Raw genomic sequence first — 19,879 nt, forward strand, 5'->3', positions numbered from 1 at the left:
GAGTGGAGGAGTTTCAAAGCAAAGTGGCACCATGCAGCAGTGTGGGCTTTGATGCCTTGCTCAATGACCCCTCGGCAGTGCCCACGAGGCAAGATGGCACCTCTCCAACTACCAGTAAGCACTTTGTATTTCGGTCTGATTGGGACTTTAACTGGAAACCCTTTGGTTCAATAGCAAGTCCCTACAGAATGAGCTAGTGCCACCCAAACACAAACAACTCATTTCATAATTCCAAACAAAATTCTAGTAATGTTAATGCTCTGCAAAGTTTGATAATCCAGAGGGAGTTTCTCTCCCACACGCTCCCCCCCCTCGCCCGAAACACTTCCATTGGACTCCTTTGTTTTCGTCCGTAACATGGTGACATCACTATGTAACAGTCTCTCTTCTATTGGCTGGTGCTCCAACACATTGTACCTGATAGGCCAAGGGGCGGAATATTACATTACATTACATTACATTACATTACATTGCATTTAGCTGACGCTTTTATCCAAAGCGACTTACATAGTGCATTCGACCAAGCAGATACAAACCTGAAGAAAACAGAATCAGATAAGTACATCAGGTTTCATAGAGCCAAAACATTTCAAGTGCTACTCAACTGGCTTTAGATAAGCCAGTCCTTTGTTAGTATACAAGTGCTTTGTTAGTAATTCTTTGTTAGTATATAGAATATCTCTTCTGAGCGTTCGACCAATCACTACAGAGCCGGCCAGCTAACCAATCAGAGCAGACTGGGCTCTATCTTTCTTTCCAAAAAATTCCTGCAATAAAAAAATTAAGCAACTTCATGTAACCTGGAGTTTCACCATTACCATACAAAATCAGACCAGTGTTTGAAGTCATTAAGTCTTTAATTGTTGATTTGAGTTCAAATAATGCTGGTAGAATTGTGCCACAGGAGGTTTTCTATAAGGTGGTGTATACCGGACATAAATGTAGTCGCTAGTATGACTTCTGTATGTGTTCTGATCAACGCGTTAATAAAACACATGTGTATTTATTACCCAAGGGTTTGGTATCCTTTGTTGTTGACAGACAACACGAGTGGTCTGGCAGCGAGGCTTTTTGGCCCTGGACCTTCTATCTACTGGGAAGCAACTCCCAAGATAAAGGCCTTCTATACTCAAATCAATATGTAATCACTGATCCCCTCTGTGACTTAGCTAATGCGCCTCCCACAGTGCTGCGAGACAAAGAGCTCACTGCTGAGGCTCAGGGCTCTTCCTAACGGCCCGAGTTTGGTTGTGTTTCAGTTGAAGAAATGTAAGAAAGCATTCAGCGGATCGCAAGAGTGAAGCTTCAAAGATTGTCTATTTCCCATTACCTCAGACTGATATCTCCCCTCCCAAAGAACATAATATGCTAATTTTCAGGTTCATATTTGTATTTTGTGCCTCGACTGTGAAATGTGTCCATGCTTCAATGATCAACAAGTGCTTTATTTTTCTCATACTGCCTGTGCTGCAGCACCTCTTTTCACCCTCTGTCTGAAACCACATACAATGTGCTGTTGTGCTAGCCAATAGAAAACAAATGTTTACTGAAGTAAACAAAGGAGTCTAATGGAGGCGTTTTAGTGGGGAGGGGGGAAGAATCTCCCCTGTGATTTTGGCCTTTGCAGACCATTTACACGGAAAAAAAACACCTATATAAACACACTATAGGAAAGAGAAAACCCCAAAAAGCCCCTTCAACACGAGTGCCTACATGCATATTGTACTGTTTTTTTGTTTATCATCATTATCATTCATAATTACATGATGTATGTAGACTCTTTCTCTTTGGGTCAGTGACTAAGTGACTTTACATTTACACATTTGAGCCAGTGTTGCTCTACTTATTAAAGAACCAGTAGGCAAACATGACTGAGAATAAACACTTCACTAGCACCCTCTAGTGGCCATGATGCTGCTTACACCAATAGTACAGATAAAACATACACGTAATATTTAACTTATTAACTCTTTTATCCATATCAATGACAACCATTACTTTTACTCTGCTTACTTTAGCACAGTTATGTTTGTGTTTTTCTGTTAATATAAGTAATTAAATATTTACTTGTTTGTAGCAGCTGTGGCAGAGAAGAAGCAGTGTTACCAACTTGTTTACTTTCTATCTAGATTAAAAGAGGTTATAGACCCAGGGCGTAAAAAAAGGACTAAATTCCCAGTGAAAAAAACCAAACTATAAACCTTCATCATTAAATTGAGTAAAATTACCTTACAGAATAAAATGTTTGCGTTTTAGATAAGGGTGCCCCCTTTTGTCCGGTACTAACTTTTTGGATAGATTTTGATCCTCAAGGTCTTACTAACCAGTCGATCGGATTAAAACTGTAGGGGTATTTTCAGATATTGGGCAGGAAAAGTTGCAAATAAAACTAAATGTGTCCGACTTCCTGATGGGTTAAGACTCCTTGGCTTTTTTGTGTCTCACCATGCTTCATATGCCCACAAACTTTCACCTTTGTATGTGAAAGCAAAACGAGGGGCTGCTTGTTAGCACATTTGTATGGGGCGCTATAGAACCATTTTGCTTGCACCGATTATGACACCCCCAAAAGAATCTACATTTTGAACCGTCCTGACAAATGTGCAAAAAACATCCAGCATGTTAAGCCCATCAAGCAGCATCGAACAATTTCAATAGGTCCTCCACTTCGACTGTCTGTGCTCGGACCATAATTATATATCCATGGTGAATTAACTCCTACAAAGCACCCTCCTTTCCTTTGCTAACGTGAGCCATGCTTTTTTTGTGGATTAAAAATGAGCATACAAAAATGTTTTATGTAAATGTTAAATGTTTATTTTCGTATCCAACAAATTACATAAATATGTATTTGTTTTACTCAAGAATGTCACTGAAGAGCTTCCGCTTCTTGGACTCGCCGCTCTGTATTTCCTGCCAATGGCCTCTCCTGTGGCTGTAGTGGGAGAGGGCAAATTTGGCCCAAACATGGCGAGCAAACTGATCTGAGCGCAGCTGGCTTTCACACGACACTGGAGGAGAATCACATGAATCCCAATTAGAAAAAAAACATGTGTGCAAGTAAATATGATAATAAAAGAAAACACCTCTTAAATTGAGGATGCATGCGATGATTTGTTACCTAATTCCTGAGCGATGTTGTGCCTGTGAGTGACCGAGGCGCTGTTCCAAATGGCTTCCAGCACCCGACTCCCCAACCTGGAGCAGGCCATGGGGACAAACTGGCCCTGGAGGGAAACACCATCAAAGGCAGAAACAGTGAGGACTGGGTAGATATAGTCCCTGTGTAGTTCATAATGTTCCATGTGTTCTTTACAAGATACTTTCAGGAGGGAATATTCCAGAGACTTTAAAACCTACTTTTAAGGGAAATCCCAGTTTCATTCTTACAATAGTTTTTATTTCAGATTTGTTTCTTTTTATTCTATAGTGACATTTAACATTTTACTACTGCTCACAAGTCAATGCAGGTGTACACACCAATATGTTAAATGGAAATGTACAACATATTGTTTTAAAAATGATTGGGATGTTCTGTATTTATAATTAATATTATTTATATATGTAGGCGATATGTTTCTTTTGTTCTTTTTTTTAACAATTTCTTTAAAAAGAACAGATTTCTTTTTCAGATTTAAGGCATACAACATGGCATGTTTTTTGTTTTCCTTATACTGCCTGTAAAGGCATACCACACATATACAGAAAGAAACATATATTCTGGTGTATCCTATTGGAAACATGTAAGTGGCGACAGAGATTTTCTCCTGAATTATGTTCATATTTTTTGTGAAGGAAAATATTACAATGTTCCTTTCATTGGTCATAAAATACATTTGAGATATTTATCGTCTTTCTACTTCTATGTAGGAATTCCCAATATCCTTGCCCCTACAGTATGGAATGTGTGTATAACTAGAGTGGGAGAGAGAAGAGCTCTAGGTGTTGGTTCAGTGTCAGCAGCAGCAATGTGTTCTGTCAGTGTCACTCGGGATGAGGACATGAAGGGAACAGCTGGAACAGTGGCTGCACCTAGCTCTGCACCGCATACCAACACTAATGTTTAGAGTAACAATTTGGCTGATGTCCAATGTAGATGTCTTCCTGTTGATTTTCTTTTTTTATTTATTATTCTTTAGTGCCAGGGAAATGAATTATATATTTTTATAAAAAAAGGTTGCATTTGATTCTAGTTGTCCTTTATAATCCATAATTACCCATCATTTTTAGATTTTCATAAAATACATGTGTAATGGTATTACGTTTCTTTTCATTAAATTAAATGTTTTTTTAACGAAATACACAAAACGTAGGTATTGGGACTTTTGTCAATAAATCTAAAAATAAGAACAGTTTATATCAGTGGTCCGACGTAGGAAACTGCGAATGGTAACTGCCAGCAGCTCAAAGTCAAGATTCTCATGTTGTGACAGCTTTTCTTTCTTTAATATTCCCATAATGCCCCTGTAGTGGTACCTCCAGTCTCTTCAGGATCTTGCCCCTCCCCTTGTCGCTGGAGGTGGTGATGAGGGCCTGCAGGACGTGGCTGCCTGCGGGGTCCGAGGCCAGCTTCAGGAGGTCAGCGGGGGTCTGAGTGCGCAGGCTGCTCAGGAGGAGCGAGCGCTCCTTGAACTTAGCCAGCGACTGGACCAGCCGGGAGCCATGGTAACAGATGGAGGTCAGGGGGACCTGGAAGTGAACGAGAACAAAGTTTATTAAACCGAAATATGCTGCAGTTGTCAAAAGTGGTTGGTCGATGCTCCATCTAAGTGTCTGCAAAAGGTCGGAGTTCATGCCAATAAATCATGTTATAATAAAGTACAAAACCCTCAGATTTCTCTTACCAGCTTGTAATGCATTTCTTTATCACAACACCACACATATATTTGTTGTATCTCCCCATAAATTACAAGTAAATATAATAATGGTAAAAATCTGCGCCTTATTTACTGGAGGAGGTTTGAGTCAAACTTGATAGTGTGATTCATTTGCATTATTTTTTTAATGTATTAAAGCCATAATTATTACACTGCAAGAATCAAGTGCCAAAGGATTGGATCATTAGACACTTCTGGATCGTTTACCTCTGTCTGGACCTTGCTCTCTGCTGTCTCACAGTGGTAATACACCTCATAGGTGGTCAGAGACATGAAGAGAGGGAGGCAGTTGACGTGGCGGGTGCCGGGCTCAGCGCAGTGGAAGGCCTGAGAGGCAAAACAAAGAGGGAGAAATCAATCAAAATGTCATTATGTTGATTTAAGACCCAGAGGGGCTGTTCCATCTTCTTTACGACGACGCTTACACGGAGGAGGCACTGAATCATGTCTTCCTGTTTCTCTCCACTTTCTGCACAGCTCTCGGCCAGTTGGACAATCACACCCATGTGTCCCGCGGCCAAGATGGCCTCCACGCCTTGGATCAACTCATCAAACAACTTCAAGAACTACGGAGAAAGAGGAGGGGGAAATAAGAGTCGTCCTTGCAATTACGCTACTTTAATCCTGCCCCGTGTGACATGCAGACATAATGACCAACCATTGTGTGTTTGGCCGAGGCTGCGGTTAGCCTCTGGATGGGGAAGTTGGCGATGGAATGGAGGGCGAGGTCAACCAGGTGACCCTTGAGGTGGTTCTTGTAGAGGTCCCGGAGGAGGGCCTTGTGGGAAAGCTGTAGGATCATCTCAACAAGGTGGCTGGAGGCCTGGTCTTTGAGAAAGACCAGAAGGGGACTAAAAGGCAAAAAGAAAACAGCAGTTACATAACGTGTCACGGTGTGGAGACTTATTCCTGGACTAAAGTGGAAATGGCACTTCTCTGACCTCACTCCTGGAGCGGCGCTACGACTCGTCAGGTACCCCATGATGCGTTTGAGAAGCTGTTTGCAGAGTTTCGGACGTTTTCTGTGACTCACGGTCAACATGGTCTGGAACACTGCGCTGGCTACAGAGTCTGTCACACTGACTGAGAGGGAGACAGACACAAGGGGAGAAAACATTGACATTCCAGTAATGTAACAACCTGTTTACCCCTGCCGATTTCCAGTTTCCCCAAAACAGATACATACAGAAATACACACAGATATTGCCCTTTGCTTTGCTATACAGGTATTTTCTTTCTGTGATAAAGTTCACCATAATAGGAATAAACTTTAACGAGGATTCAAGAGTTTCATGACAAATGACTCACGATTAACGTTGTCCATCAGCGTGTCTGTGAGGTTTTTCATCTCGTACCAAAACGATGTGGGAACCTCAAAGTCTGTCATCTGGGGAACAGCGTTACGGTCTTTCGCACCTGGAGAAAAACATGACAAAAAAGAAAAGGTGAACACAAGCTTAAAGCAACACGCCTCTGTGTGTGTAGAGTTTAATAGAATATAGAACAGAATTTGTTTTACTCAGAAGAAATAAAGAGATTTTCATTTACAAAAAACGACATTAACTGCAGTGTGTGTGTGTGTGTGTGTGTGTGTGTGTGTGTGTGTGTGTGTGTGTGTGTGTGTGTGTGTGTGTGTGTGTGTGTGTGTGTCTGTGTACCTGGACGGGTCTCAGTGCGCAGGGGTCCGAGACAGCCTGACAGCACGTGTAGAAGTGTGCGGACCACGTGGGAGCCGTGAACATGTTGGATGAACTCTGCAATGCTGTCTCTCACAACCTGACATAAAGACAGCACCTGGGCCTCCAACACCCCCCCCTCCTCCTCCTCCTCTTCCTCTGTGGTAGCTGCCGTCTGTGAGAGCTCTAAAAGAACGAAACAAAAGAGACACACAGAGCGGAGTTATTATTTACTTTGATCCGATGAAACTTTGTTTATATTGCACTTTTTATACATAAAAGGTAAGACGAAGTGCACCTCAAAACCAATTGATAAAAGCTGATACAAAATTGATCAAATAAAAAATACAATACCAACCACACCCCCCCCCCCCTTTCCCAGGTAGTATACAGACTTTGTTCTAACTTTAGCCATGATTACAAGGCCAGTAGCAGAAGACCTGAGAGTTCATAAGTTAGAGAACGATGGTGCTTGAGTCCTCACTAACACTAAGAAAGTGGATCGCATCACTTCAAAACGTTACACTGGCTTCCTGTCCGTCTACTATACAGTTAAACTGGGCATCAATTGTCCCCGGGTCATCAGGAGACACGTCGAGCTGCGTTTCTTCATCTCAACTTGTGCCATGTTTCCTGGTGGCTACAAAGCTTTGTTCCACTACAGATCAGAAATGAGACAGCTCTTACTGGATATCTGTCGGACTGCACTCTCCACCACGTGGCCGCCACACCGGTCACATGACACCGCCTTTAGCTCCGATCCGGACTCTCCGCCCAGTTCGGCCAGCACCTCGGCCACCTGGTCGGGCCTGCAGAGCGGGAGCAGCCGCTGCAGGGTGAAGCTTCCTGTCCGGTCCATCGCCACCACAGCAGCTTTCCCTTTCACCTCTGTGAGGACGTTCTCCACAAACATCTCTGTAGGAGAAATAAATAACACAAAACATGAGTTAGCACAAATGATGGCGCTTTAGAAGTTGTTGTTTGACTGAAATATGAACAATTCTTCAACCATTCGATTGGTGATCTATATTAACTCTACATTTACTGAATTGGCCACAGCAGATTATTCAAGAGTGCACTCTGATAGCCTATATTTTATTTGATTATTTGATGATATGTTATAATAAATAATTGTTATTGACCATACTATCATGATAAATACACTTTAAATTATTAAAATGCTTTAGAAACTCAGTTTTGTATTGCAACACAGATTGGACAAACGTGTATTTTTTTGTAGGGATGCTCTGATTGCCGGAATCAGTATCGGCCGATCCGATCGAGTGGGCGGGGCCTATGGGGATCTTCCATTTAAAGTGATGTTTAAAACTCAGTTAATGGGGCTCATTCACTGGCGCTTCCACAAACAACAACCAACTTAATTATTACATTCAAATGAAGTACATTATTCAAGTTTACATTCACTTTGGATAATAACACGGGAGAAATGAGTGGAAGCGCTCTCTTTTCCTCTCTCCCCCTCTCTCTCTCTCTCTCCTGACAGCCCGTCAGTATCGTCTCATGCAGCTCACTGATCCAGTAATGAGTGACCCGACAGTGAAGAATAAATATATTTATAACTAGTTTAGCTTGTTCCAGAGGTAGATAAAATAGCTAAGTGTGTTAGGTCTAACTCTTAATGTGTGTTTCGCTCCGCTCACCGGTCCGTCACAGCGGGTGGAGCTGCAGGATTTCTGCTTCACACACACGTTGCAAACCGCTATTTTACTGTCTTTTTCGGACACCTTAAAATACTGCCAGACTAGTGAAGCCATTTTGGCGAGCTTGTTTTGCCGCGCACAGAGAAAAGTCTCATGTATTTGACGTCATGTGATCGGCTCTCTCGATCGGCATTTATAGAGAGCACCGATCGATCGGCAGAGAGTGAGTATCGGCCGATCGATCGGAGCATCCCTAATTTTTTGTATATCCTTTATGTGTTAAATATTGAATAACATAATCATAAAGGCACCATGCATAAATAGAAGGTTAAATACACATTTTCATTAGGCATGGGATGGTATAAAAATGACTTTTCGGATTGAACCTGTCTAAAATAACAGTAAAAATAAAAGGTTAATCAACACATTTATAATGCATCCCCTATATCTTTTAAATATCCTTTAGATGTTAAAATATAGTAAGTAATCATGCATTAATAAAGGGTTTATTATTTTTATTTTTTAAAGTAGCAACATTTTTCGAGTCTGTTTTTGACACGATAATATACACATATATTAGGCACTTTTGCACAAAGAGCAACTCACTCCAAAGTGACCTGATAACTTGCTTTGCTTTATTGCTTCATCTGAATATTATAATCATTCCTGTTTGAACAGTGATGTAAGTTTCCACAACACACATTGGCAGGGGATTTCTCCATACCCTACTACAATTCTGTCTCACAAGGTGGCTTGTGATTTTGTTTTCCTTATATAAATGCAGTTCAAATGCCCAGATTGTTGCCGCACATCCCCAAACCGAATGATCTCCCAATCCTCTGCTTGATCAGAACTGCTGAATCATAATCTCTTACCTCTCTCCTCGCTGTTTGCAAAGCCTTCTCCGAGTCTTTCCCCGACTCTGCGGAAATAGCCCACACTCATGGCGTCCAGAAGCTTCCTGCCGCCGTCTCCTTTCTCACCTCCCCTCCTCTTCTTCTCTCCTCCTTCTTCATCTTCATCCGTGTGTCTCCTCTTTGTGACCCCCCCTTTCTGTGACATCCTGTCCTCTGTTTTCTCCAACATAGCTTGGACCTTACACCATGGAGGTTACAAGGAAAATGTCTTGGTGTTCTGGCAGAAACTGGGAAGGAAAACGTGAAAGAATTATTAGGATTTGAAGGTTAACACTACAGTCTCATATTTTTAATTGTTGGTTGACTGTGTGTTTTAATAGGAAATGAAATAAACAAACAGGACAACACTTTAAATGAATATAATTGAAACTATACAGGTTAAGACTGCCAGTAACATCTCAATTATTTAGAATTGTCATTATAGCAGCTTGTTTAAACCTATACAGTCTATGGTTTAAACAAAGGCATTGCACATCATTTGAAATAAAAAAGAATAGAAAATAACCAAACATAAAATATAAACATCTCAAACTAAAAAATAGAACTAAACTAAAAAGTAAAAGTGGACCGTGACACTATGAAGGGCCAAATTACAGCTAATACAATTTAAAAGAAGGATATAATTCACATTAGGTGTGCAAGGAATGGCATATAAATGTACAGTGTGAAGAAGGTCCACAAGGAATTTGAGTAACAGATATGTATGCCGAATTAACTACTGTCTACCAAAGATTCAGAAACGCCTTAAGTCTTGCCGATACGTGCTAACAAGTTATTTTAACATATTCTTAAATAGGAGTGTGGCTCGGACGAGGCTGTAGCTGAGAATGATACTGTGCTAACTTCCGGATGCACACGCCAGCTCGAAGTGTTGAAAACATTAAGCACACTTTGTTCAAAATGTGTATCGAAACAAACTTAGTTTATGGATGGCAAATACATTTTAGTTTAACTCACGTGTGAAATGTGGAGAGACCTAACAGTGGTGTTGTGGACGCGCAGTGATTACGTAGATCTTCTTCTTCTTTTTGGAACATCGCAAACAACATCTAGGTGCATACCGCCACCTACTGCACAAGAGGGTATATCAGCATCAGTGTTGTGAGGGTAACTTTAAAAATGTCTCTGAAATACATTTGCTAGTTATCTGGAAAAAATGTAATCAGTAACCTGATCTTAGTATCAAAATATAATTTAACCTCACAACTTTCCGTTATTTTTGGATTACCTTAAACTCAAATGAAAAGCAAATAAATGAAAGAGAAAATAAATATCAGAATCAGAATCAGTTTTATTGCCTCGTAGGTTAACACATATGAGGAATATCTATGTCTTGGTGTTTTTGGTGCAAACATAAACATACATAAAAAATAAAACAGTAATGCATTTTATTTATAGAGCGCTTTTCTGGAAACTCAAAGACACTTTAGAGGGTATAAATCATAAAATGTTTACCTAAATCGACATTGAAGTGACACATTAACATGAATACATACATAATTGTAATACACATATATTATTCTGATGAGTATATGAGTACTTTTATTTTGAGTATTTGTTATGCTAATACAGGGGTGTCCAAACTTTTTTCACCGAGGGCCACACAGAAAGATATACGAAGGGCTGGGCCACTGAGGTGAGGTGAGGTATATTGCCTCATAAATTAAGTTAAAAGTCAGCAAAATAAATCAAATGTAGGTAAATGATGCTTAATAATTGAATATGCTTTAAGAAAAACAACAGCCTATCACAGCTCTCCTTAGGTTTTCATTTATTTTGTTAGCAGGTTATTCCTTAAAACAGAAGAGTCAGATTTCTTATCACAAGAGGAAATAGGAAGGGTTTATTTCAAGCGTGTTATGAAAATAAGTTATTGGGCTTTTTTCTTATCAACTTAGATTTGATAGAACATTTGTTCAACTTTAACTGACTGAATTTGTTTGACAAGTGGGCTTCTTAACACATGAATACTGGGTAATATCTGTTTTCATCTATATTTAAGAAGTACAATACAAGACAAGCACAAGTTTCATCTGTGGGCCATACTCCATTATACTTTTTGAATTTGCTGAGGGCCGATTCAAAATGGCCCGCGGACCGCATTTGGCCCCGGGCCGTAGTTTGGACACCCCTGTGCTAATACTTTTGAACTTGAATTTAGTACAATTTTGAATGCACTAACTTGTAGCTGAATATTTTTTAAATGTCGTAATGTTACATTTTACAAGTGTACTGAGTCCTTCTTCCACCTCTCCTGATATTATACAATACAAATGTGGCATTTTTTTGCTGCTACCACGTAAAGTGTTAATATTCAACCCTGAATTATTAAATGACACAGAATTGGTGATTGACTCTCTGAGTTCATTTATTTTTGCGTGAAATATTCCACATCAAATGAAACCCACTCTTCTGAGATCAGACACAAGCAACCTCTTGAGGGCAGCAAAGAATTAAAACTGAATATTTAATTTTCTATTTTGGACAACAATACAGTGACATATTGCTGTGTGTCAGGTGTGCAAACAACTCATGGTGTCTAATGAGGACAACAGGAAGAAAGTCAACTTCACATTAAGTCAAAAAGGTGCGTGCGATGTCTGTGTGAGTGTGTGAATGCATGAGTTATTCTACATAGGAATTCGTTTTAGCTATATTTGGAGATTATTTTCTCCCCTAACAACCTGCTGTCAAGCTAAAATCCCCAGGGGGTAACATGGGTGTGATGTTTACATAAATGTATTTATTAAATTAAATGGTGATTTTCCGAATTACTCAGATTTGTGCATGATTGAGGAGAATATTGTCTTAACCTGCTGCTCATAACTGTCACGGGGGTTCCTAACAGCACTTCACCAGCACTGAAAAAACTTCACAGAACTGTATTAGGTTAGTTGAAAGCAATACTATTAAGTTCAATCTAATATTTGAACTTAATATAATTGCTTTCAACATTTAATTTGTTTCAGTGAGGTAGAGAATCCTGTGGCCCGTCTGCCTCACTGACAACATCACCATGCACATCCTTTCTGACGCCTCTATGAAACTCAGACTGTCTCTGGAAACATCTGGTGTCTAATTATAACTCGCCCATGCAGTATAGTGTTTGTCAAACAGAGTTGACGTGATAAGGCAGTAATTGGATCCCTTATATGATTTAATTAAGTCTCAGCTGCTGTTGCACTATTCAAATAGTCTCCATTGGAGCTTATCTTGGTTAAACAGGACGTACAGCTGGGTTTTGAAAGTAAAACAGTTTGAACTAATACTTCACTAAACGTATGTGGTCAAAGTACATTGAGGAAATCTGTGCTATTCTCTTCCCTGTTTAACAGTGATAGTAAACAGCAACTCAGATGTAGGTTGAACTGAATGTTACAATACTATTATTATTATATTACTATTTTGTCTTCGTGTATTTTCTGTAGCAGATTATGCAAATTACAGATATGAATAATTTACACAAAACCCTATCCATTGTTCATTCTTTTGTATAATGTATTTCGTCTATATTGTTAGTTGAAAAATTGCAATTGCCATAAAATTGTAAAAATGGTTTGGATATAATCAAAATGTATATAAATTGGAGGACATTGATGATTGAACATAGGCTAGCTACACATACGCGCTATGTCGTCAATCGCGGTGAATTTCAGCATGAATATGTTTGTCTATTTATTCTTTGGCTTGTGACTGGCTCTTGCCAATTGTGTGCAGGGATAGGCATGTATTCCCTGTACTTACCATTAACAACTGGAACTGTTCACTGCTGATGTTTTCAGATGAAATAGATTCCTTGGTTGATTAAACCGTCCTTCCTTTGGCAGACTGCACCTAGGAAAATTAACATAGTAAAAACAACAACTTTCCGTTGCCAGGGCATTGGCATTTTACAGAAACATTACTTGTGAACCTTGCATTAATTCCCTGTTCTTCATTTCTGTTTTTTAATAACACAAAACTGGTTGATTTCACTTGAAAAATCCGATGGGTGACAGCTTGAGCTACTGAATGCCTCATGTCTTTCTGATTTTCATCATTTCCCCTTGATTCTTCTTCATCACTCCAGGCAATAAAAGGAAGAGACACAAGTAGCCACATCCATCCCCACATCAAACTGAGGAAAAACCAAGTCAGTAACCAGAAGTCCCAAAAGTCTACAAGCTGCAAAACAACCAAAGAAAAAATATTCCCCACTTTAAAGCTTTTAACATCAGAGGATGCTGTTCTGCATCTCTGCAAAAAAAGCACATTTACACCATAATTCATACCTATAAATATTCAAATCGTACAGGAGTGTGAAGCAAATGACTAAACATAATTTGAACGTCTGAAACCAGAGCCCAGTCTGCCCTGATTGGTTAGCTGACCAACTCTGTTGTGATTGGTCAACCGCTCAGAGATGTCCCACCACTTAGCCTATCACGTACAATGTTGCAGGGCTAGCCAATTGGAGCGCAAGTTTTATGTAGTGAGCTATCTGGCAGAAGTAAACAAAGGACTTCAATGGAAGTGTGTCAGGCATCGTCTGAGGGAGAAACGCCCTCTGCAGTGCATTTTGGGATTCAAGCCTTTGGAGACCATGCAAAAAAAACTCTACAAACAGTCTACAGGAAAGGGAGAATCCCAAAAAGCATAATAGGGCCCCTAAAAGCATCACATAGTAACGTTTTCTATTGAGCCGTTGTCTTTTTTCCACAGACAGCATCTTCAAATACAGCTCCCTGCATGGGCAAAGAAGCAAAAGGAGAGAAAAATCATCAGAGGAAAAACCCTTTTGCCTTCACTTGCTCTTTTCTGAAGGAATCTAAAGGAACCTCTGGGAGAAGAGAGCGTGAGGGTGAGAGGAGGATTCTACAGCAGCCTCTCTGTAGCGGTTGTACGTACTCAAGTTGTAAGGCATGCAGATGAAGCAGCAAGTGCCTATCAAATATTCAACGGGCCAGGGGAGGCAGCGCAGCTGGTAAAAGAAGATTAAAAAAAGGGGGAAGGAGGAGCAGCGTCTCTTCCGCTCTGATGCTCTGTCACCGCTTTTTCCTTTTCCTCCGCCTAGTTCACCATCTACACCACAAACACACCTTTTTTTGGCAAGGCTGCTTAGTCATTTTAGTCAGTGCACAACATGAAAGTTGCTTGTGATTTAAGTGATCAGAGTTATGTAGAGGAGAGCAGGATCTTTTGTGACAGTTTAGCAAGTTAACGACAAAGGAGTCTTTCTGATTCTTCCTCACATTAAATTACAATTTGTAAATATACAGTGTGCAATTACGTTTTTTAACTCTTGTTTTCTACCATGATGTTTTGAATAATGCCACATACAACATACATACTGTTAAAAAGTTTCTAGCCTATCATGCTAATGCTAACTTTAGCCGTTTGGATATTTGTTGCTAGCTAGCAAAAGAGGCTAACGTTTACCTGCTCTGGTTAGTTATGACAGTATTGTTTAATGTTCATATACCTCAAATCAACAAAAAGGTGACAAAAAATGAAACAGACTCAAAAGCATGTAGCCTATTATGCTAACCACGTTAAGCTGATATTTGCCAGTGAAGTGAAAACTAGGAAAACACCTAAGTTCCATATCTCAGTATTTATCGTAATATATATATATATATAAAAGAAAAAATCTTTTGACAAGAACAGGGTGTCAAATCCAACCCTATAAAACCGCTATCAAAATGTTGCTATAAAAATGTTGCTATAAAAATGTTGCTATAAAAATGTTGCTATAAAAATATAGCTATAAAAATGTAGCTATACAAATTTAGCTATACAAATGTAGCTATACGTGCTATATTTAGCTGCGTGTCCCAACTGAGACCTGATTATTTATATGATCAACTATCCATCTCCTTATCATTGGTGCAGATTGGTCAGCATGTGAGTGTGAATGTGTGCAAGAGGTGTACACTGCAGGTCTGGTGTTGCAGTGCCAGACATGCTACCGCTCTCATCACCGTCTGAAGTCGGCAACATGGGAAAATATCTACTCCCAACACCTTCCACTGCCATGGCAACGGCCTGCGAGTCACCCGGGCGAGTCTCACGCTGCAATGCCCATTTACAGTCCAGGGCTGACTCATGATGGGAGAACGCCAGAGCAGAGGGAGACTGGCACATGAACACAAACAGTCAAGAACAACAATAAATAAATGCTTTTGAGTTTTTTTAGTGATCAACAACAGATGGATTGTGAGGTATCTGAGATGTCCAGCATAAGACGGGTACTGGACAGTACTGAAGAACAATTTTGACATACCTGTACTTGAGTATTTTATTTTCTGATTTCTTATAGGCCTACTTGTACCACCACTTCACCAGTACATATATTTACCAGCATTTTATGCTATTTTATACTTCTAGTCCACTACATTTAAGAGGCCATATTGTACTTTTTACTCTACTATTTCTCCACTCTTATACTTTTTGTATATAAAAACACACAATATGCTTATATCATTTGATGCAGTACTTATCAATTAAGTATTTTACGAAAGTCTCTAAAATTGACAATGACATTAAAAGATTAAAATGCTAGTACAAATTATAAGAACAGGATAATATAATATTCTTTATAAATACTTTGACAGACTTTTACCTACTTTAAGTATTCAGATGATACAATTCCGTACTTTATGTTACTGAAATTGTGCGGAATGAGTTATTTTACCTTTTTGTACTTTAATTACATTTTGATGCCAATACTTTTGGTCTTTTACTTAAGTGAAATGTTCAATTCAAGAATTTACTTCTTATGGCATTCTTTGAGACAATTATATATTTCTACTTTTACTTAACAACAGGATCTGATCTCTGTTTAAATCTGCTATCTGGCGGACTTGTGGTGAATGTGTATCTTTTGCATCTATCCATCCATCTTTCTTCAGAAGGATAGAATGCTCCATGCAGAGAAGGTTCCGTGTTCCGGTTCCATGATAACACAGAGGCCAGAGAACATTCTCTACCTCTAGAACTCTTTCACTCACAAACTGATCGTACTGAGAGAAGACACTCACATTTTACTCTGTGTACGGACAACTTAGTTGTGTTTTTTTGGAAGTGATGGAGAACCAAAACATGTCAAACATCTTCCATCGATTTAGGAAGGGTTTACATGGGAATGGCGATTACGGCTGGGTAAGTAACAGACTCTAACCTGTGGCCTTCAATCTGTTCAGACCAGAGGGTCTACATACATAAACTTCTCTGGTATCTTAGAAAAGTACTCTAGTACTTTGTTGTATTTGATTTCCATAGCAAACTGGTATCCTTTGTGGACAGGAGAACTCAGATGAGTTCAGGATCCTGAACATACAGAGGTCTCAGAGGTCTGCATTAACTCGCCAAGCAGAGAGGCTTTGCGCTGCAGAGAAAGAGCGACACGAGGCCGTCCTGAACCGAGTGAGACGCTCTGTTCAGGGCGTCATTTTGCCCTTACCTAAAAAACCAGCTTTCCGCAGAAGCCCAGAACTCTCTCGGCGAGAGAGGATAAGCCCTCTTATAGATTTACCCCGCATGAACTGGGAGAACATCAAGAAAACCCAGATCCTGAGTCCTGGAAGTTCGGATGAGAGGGACTCCTTTTGGGACAAGGTGCTCCTCAGCAGTCAGACGGCTGTAAAGGCATGTGAAGCAGAAGGAGACAGGAGGCCAACTTCCTCCAGTTGTTCTCTGTTCAGCCTCAGCAGTGTGGACACTCACACACCCAGTGAGCTGAGAGCCATTCCTCTGATAGAGGACGCATTCACACCTGCTCCTCCTGCTGCGTCTGCAGTTCCACTTCCCAGGAGAAGAGTGTCTCGCCTGCCTGTTTTGTGTGCCAAACCCAGCGGAGCAGGTCAGTTTCTCACCAGACATACTGTTGAACGGGGACCTCAATCTTTTGTGGGGACCCCTGCTGTTATAGCTTAAGGTTTTTTAATTGTCTGATGGATGTTTATTATAAATCTTAAATACAACACCTTCATAAAAATGTCTCCTTGACTTAAAGTACAGTAGAAAAAAACATGAAGTGACACTTATGCCGTTAATCTCAGCAGACAAGGTACAAGTGAAAGTATGTACACTCCAGTCGGCTAAAAGTAAAGTTGGGGCTTTGGGTGAAAAGGTGGATAGCTTTGAGCTTGAGTACTTCCTTCCACCTCGACCCCCTGCGGCTCCCAAAAAGACCCCTGCAGTGGCTCGAAAGAGGACCCCTGCAGCTGCAGCGGCTCCTACAAAGATCACTACAGCGGCCCCCAAAGTGAGCCCTGTGATGACGCCTCTGGACCCGACCCCTCCAACAGTTCCCAGAACCAAGAGGAGGGTACCTCGACCTGGGATGTTGCTGCAACCTGCTAAAGCCATAGCAGGTACGTTTATCACACATCCTGAACAGCTTTAGTACAAGCTCTGACCTTTATTCAGAGGGGTCTTGGAGGTTTTTGTGAACACTTGATTTTTCTCTTTGGGTTCAAACTATTCCCTTCAGTTCCTTGTGTAACCTGACAATCTTTCACTCAGCACACAGCAGGTCACCCGAATATAAAAAACCCGAAAGCTTGATCTTTAGACATGACACCATTTAGCATATGATTAATAACATGTTCTAATGATAACTGATTCATCACTGGGTGAGTGCAGTGCTCTGACTGAGTAATCTGCTGTTAGCAGGAGAGAAGGCTGCCAGGGACTGCAGCCTCCAGACGGCAAATGATAAACAAGTTGAACGGGTTGAGCTGCAGCCATTGACCAATCCGATGGAAAGCCTGTCTGCCTGCTTCAAGCTGCTCGCCTCCAACGACTGGTAAACAACAAAGATCTTTTGTACCAGATAAGAATGCATATTTTTCCTGTTGCAAATAGTTTGTGTGACATTACATTGGTGCAACGTCTTAGAAGAGCGTAAAATGTATCTTCATTAGACTTTACATTTAAAGTGTTTAGCAGTGAGTTACTGTATTTATTTTATTACTAACCATTCTTTTTGTCACGTAAACTCACAGGGAGAAGAAAGTGCAAAGCTTGAAAATATTGCAAGCTCTGGCCCAGCACCACTCCCAGACTCTCAAGACAAAATGCCATGAAGTGTGTCTGGTTCTAATTGACGAGGTATATTACACACTTCCCTTTTGTATCTTTGTTCAGACCTCTTTGTCTCACGCTGTTATCATTGGCCAAAATGTCCCTACAGACTTGAGTGATGACAGTCATGTTTTATCATAGGTGAATAACCTACGCTCAGCAGTGGCCTGTGAGGCTATGACCACGTTAGCCGAGCTGTATGTGAACCTCAAAAAGGCAATGGACTCGGAGGTCGAAGCCACAGGCCGAGCTCTGCTGCTCAAACTAGCGCAGACCGCCAGCAACTTTGTTCAGCAGCAGGCCAATCTTGCACTGGGCGCCATGGTGGAGAACTGCAGCCATGGGCGGACAGTGAGCACTCTGTTGAACACGGGACTGAAGTAAGTAGGGAGGCTGCATTCACTTTAGCAGCAGGAGTTATCAGACTAAATGAAATGAAACAGTAAGAGACCAGTTTGTCTCATATCACCCTGTATGTGTCCCTCCTCAGTCACCGTTGTGTCGCAGTAAGAGGGAGCATGGCCCAACACCTGCACCTCCTGGTCGACAGATTTGGAGCAGCTTGCGTCTTGGCAGCAGGAACGAGCTTCACCGAACACTTCCTAAGAGCCGTCTCCAAAATGTGTGTGGATGCTGCACCAGACGTGAGGTACGTTGTCAAGTTATATGGATTTAGTGCAGAACTTTGCATAATCTTGTAATGTGCGCCTCTTGTTTTGTGTTGATTGTTTTCACCATCTCAATTTTGTTTATCTGAACTTTGTGCTTAACAAATAACTTCTTCCTCCACAGGCACCACGGACAGATCCTCCTCCAGAAGCTGGCTTCAAACCAGAGATTTCTGAACCTGTGGACAAAGATCATCCCAGAAACAGAAAGAGCTCCGCTGGACAAGATCCTAAAGAAGTCCAAGCTGTAAAACTGGAGAACATGTCCAATATAAATAAATTAATTAATGCATTGCGATTAATATTCTTGTAATTGTTGCTTTTGATTGTGTGACTGGCGAAGCAACACAGATATTGTTATCCTACATACTTATTCATCTTATTCTTAATCTTCTGCCTGAAAGTTTGGACCACAATGGTACAGTCCCGGAGCATTGCCATGACATGCACAAAACACATCAAAACGTGTGGAAAGATACTGATACTTTAACCTGTTAAGCCCCAAAGACCCCGTCGGCGGGTCCTTTTATTTTTCACAAATAAAAAAATATATATATATATTATTTATTTATTTATTTTTTTTATTTGGATGGAATGAATACCTATGGTGATAATTCAATGTAATACACCATTTTTATAGTCTGGTACCTGAAAAAGGTCAAATGGCACTGATGGAACCAGATGTACCCAAATGTGCCGAAAGCTTATTCCGCCTGGAACTTTTTGCTAAACCTCTCTAAAAAGGTCAAATTTAACTTGTTTTGCCTCAATCTTGATACAGGGTACTTATTATATGTTATATATGTTTGGATTCCTAAAGCTTTTAGTCTACCATCCCATCATTCAAGGGTGGTTTTCACTATAAGTAATGTTTTTTCTTTAGGCGGAGGTAAGAATTTACCTTTTTTTGCTATGTTCCATCTGAATTTACTCTAACTGAGAAAAATCTATATTGATTCTGACACTTCTACATCCAACTCACAGATGTAACCTTGCTTTGATAAAATAAATTAT

General features: G+C 40.4%; 2 protein-coding genes across 2 annotated transcripts; one reads left to right on the plus strand and one right to left on the minus strand.

Annotated features, from left to right (window-relative positions):
• Positions 1–2,805: 2,805 nt before the first annotated feature.
• Positions 2,806–10,191, minus strand: LOC117489049 (nucleolar protein 9). The gene is made up of 12 exons (XM_034138283.1): positions 10,089–10,191; positions 9,090–9,358; positions 7,241–7,468; positions 6,536–6,739; positions 6,186–6,293; positions 5,819–5,960; positions 5,536–5,728; positions 5,303–5,443; positions 5,085–5,204; positions 4,477–4,689; positions 3,122–3,227; positions 2,806–3,011 (listed from the first exon to the last, which is right to left on the minus strand). Exons 2-12 carry the CDS (start codon positions 9,298–9,300, stop codon positions 2,857–2,859), a joined length of 1,821 nt encoding a protein of 606 aa, XP_033994174.1. The 5' UTR covers positions 9,301–9,358; positions 10,089–10,191; the 3' UTR covers positions 2,806–2,856.
• A 6,005-nt stretch (positions 10,192–16,196) lies between these two features.
• On the plus strand, positions 16,197–19,139 carry LOC117488621. The gene is made up of 9 exons (XM_034137629.1): positions 16,197–16,271; positions 16,416–16,971; positions 17,171–17,303; positions 17,382–17,485; positions 17,784–17,919; positions 18,119–18,224; positions 18,339–18,577; positions 18,688–18,846; positions 18,990–19,139. Exons 1-9 carry the CDS (start codon positions 16,197–16,199, stop codon positions 19,114–19,116), a joined length of 1,635 nt encoding a protein of 544 aa, XP_033993520.1. The 3' UTR covers positions 19,117–19,139.
• Positions 19,140–19,879: the final 740 nt, after the last annotated feature.

This window comes from Trematomus bernacchii, unplaced genomic scaffold (assembly GCF_902827165.1).
Source record: "Trematomus bernacchii unplaced genomic scaffold, fTreBer1.1, whole genome shotgun sequence".
Lineage (NCBI taxonomy): Eukaryota > Metazoa > Chordata > Actinopteri > Perciformes > Nototheniidae > Trematomus > Trematomus bernacchii.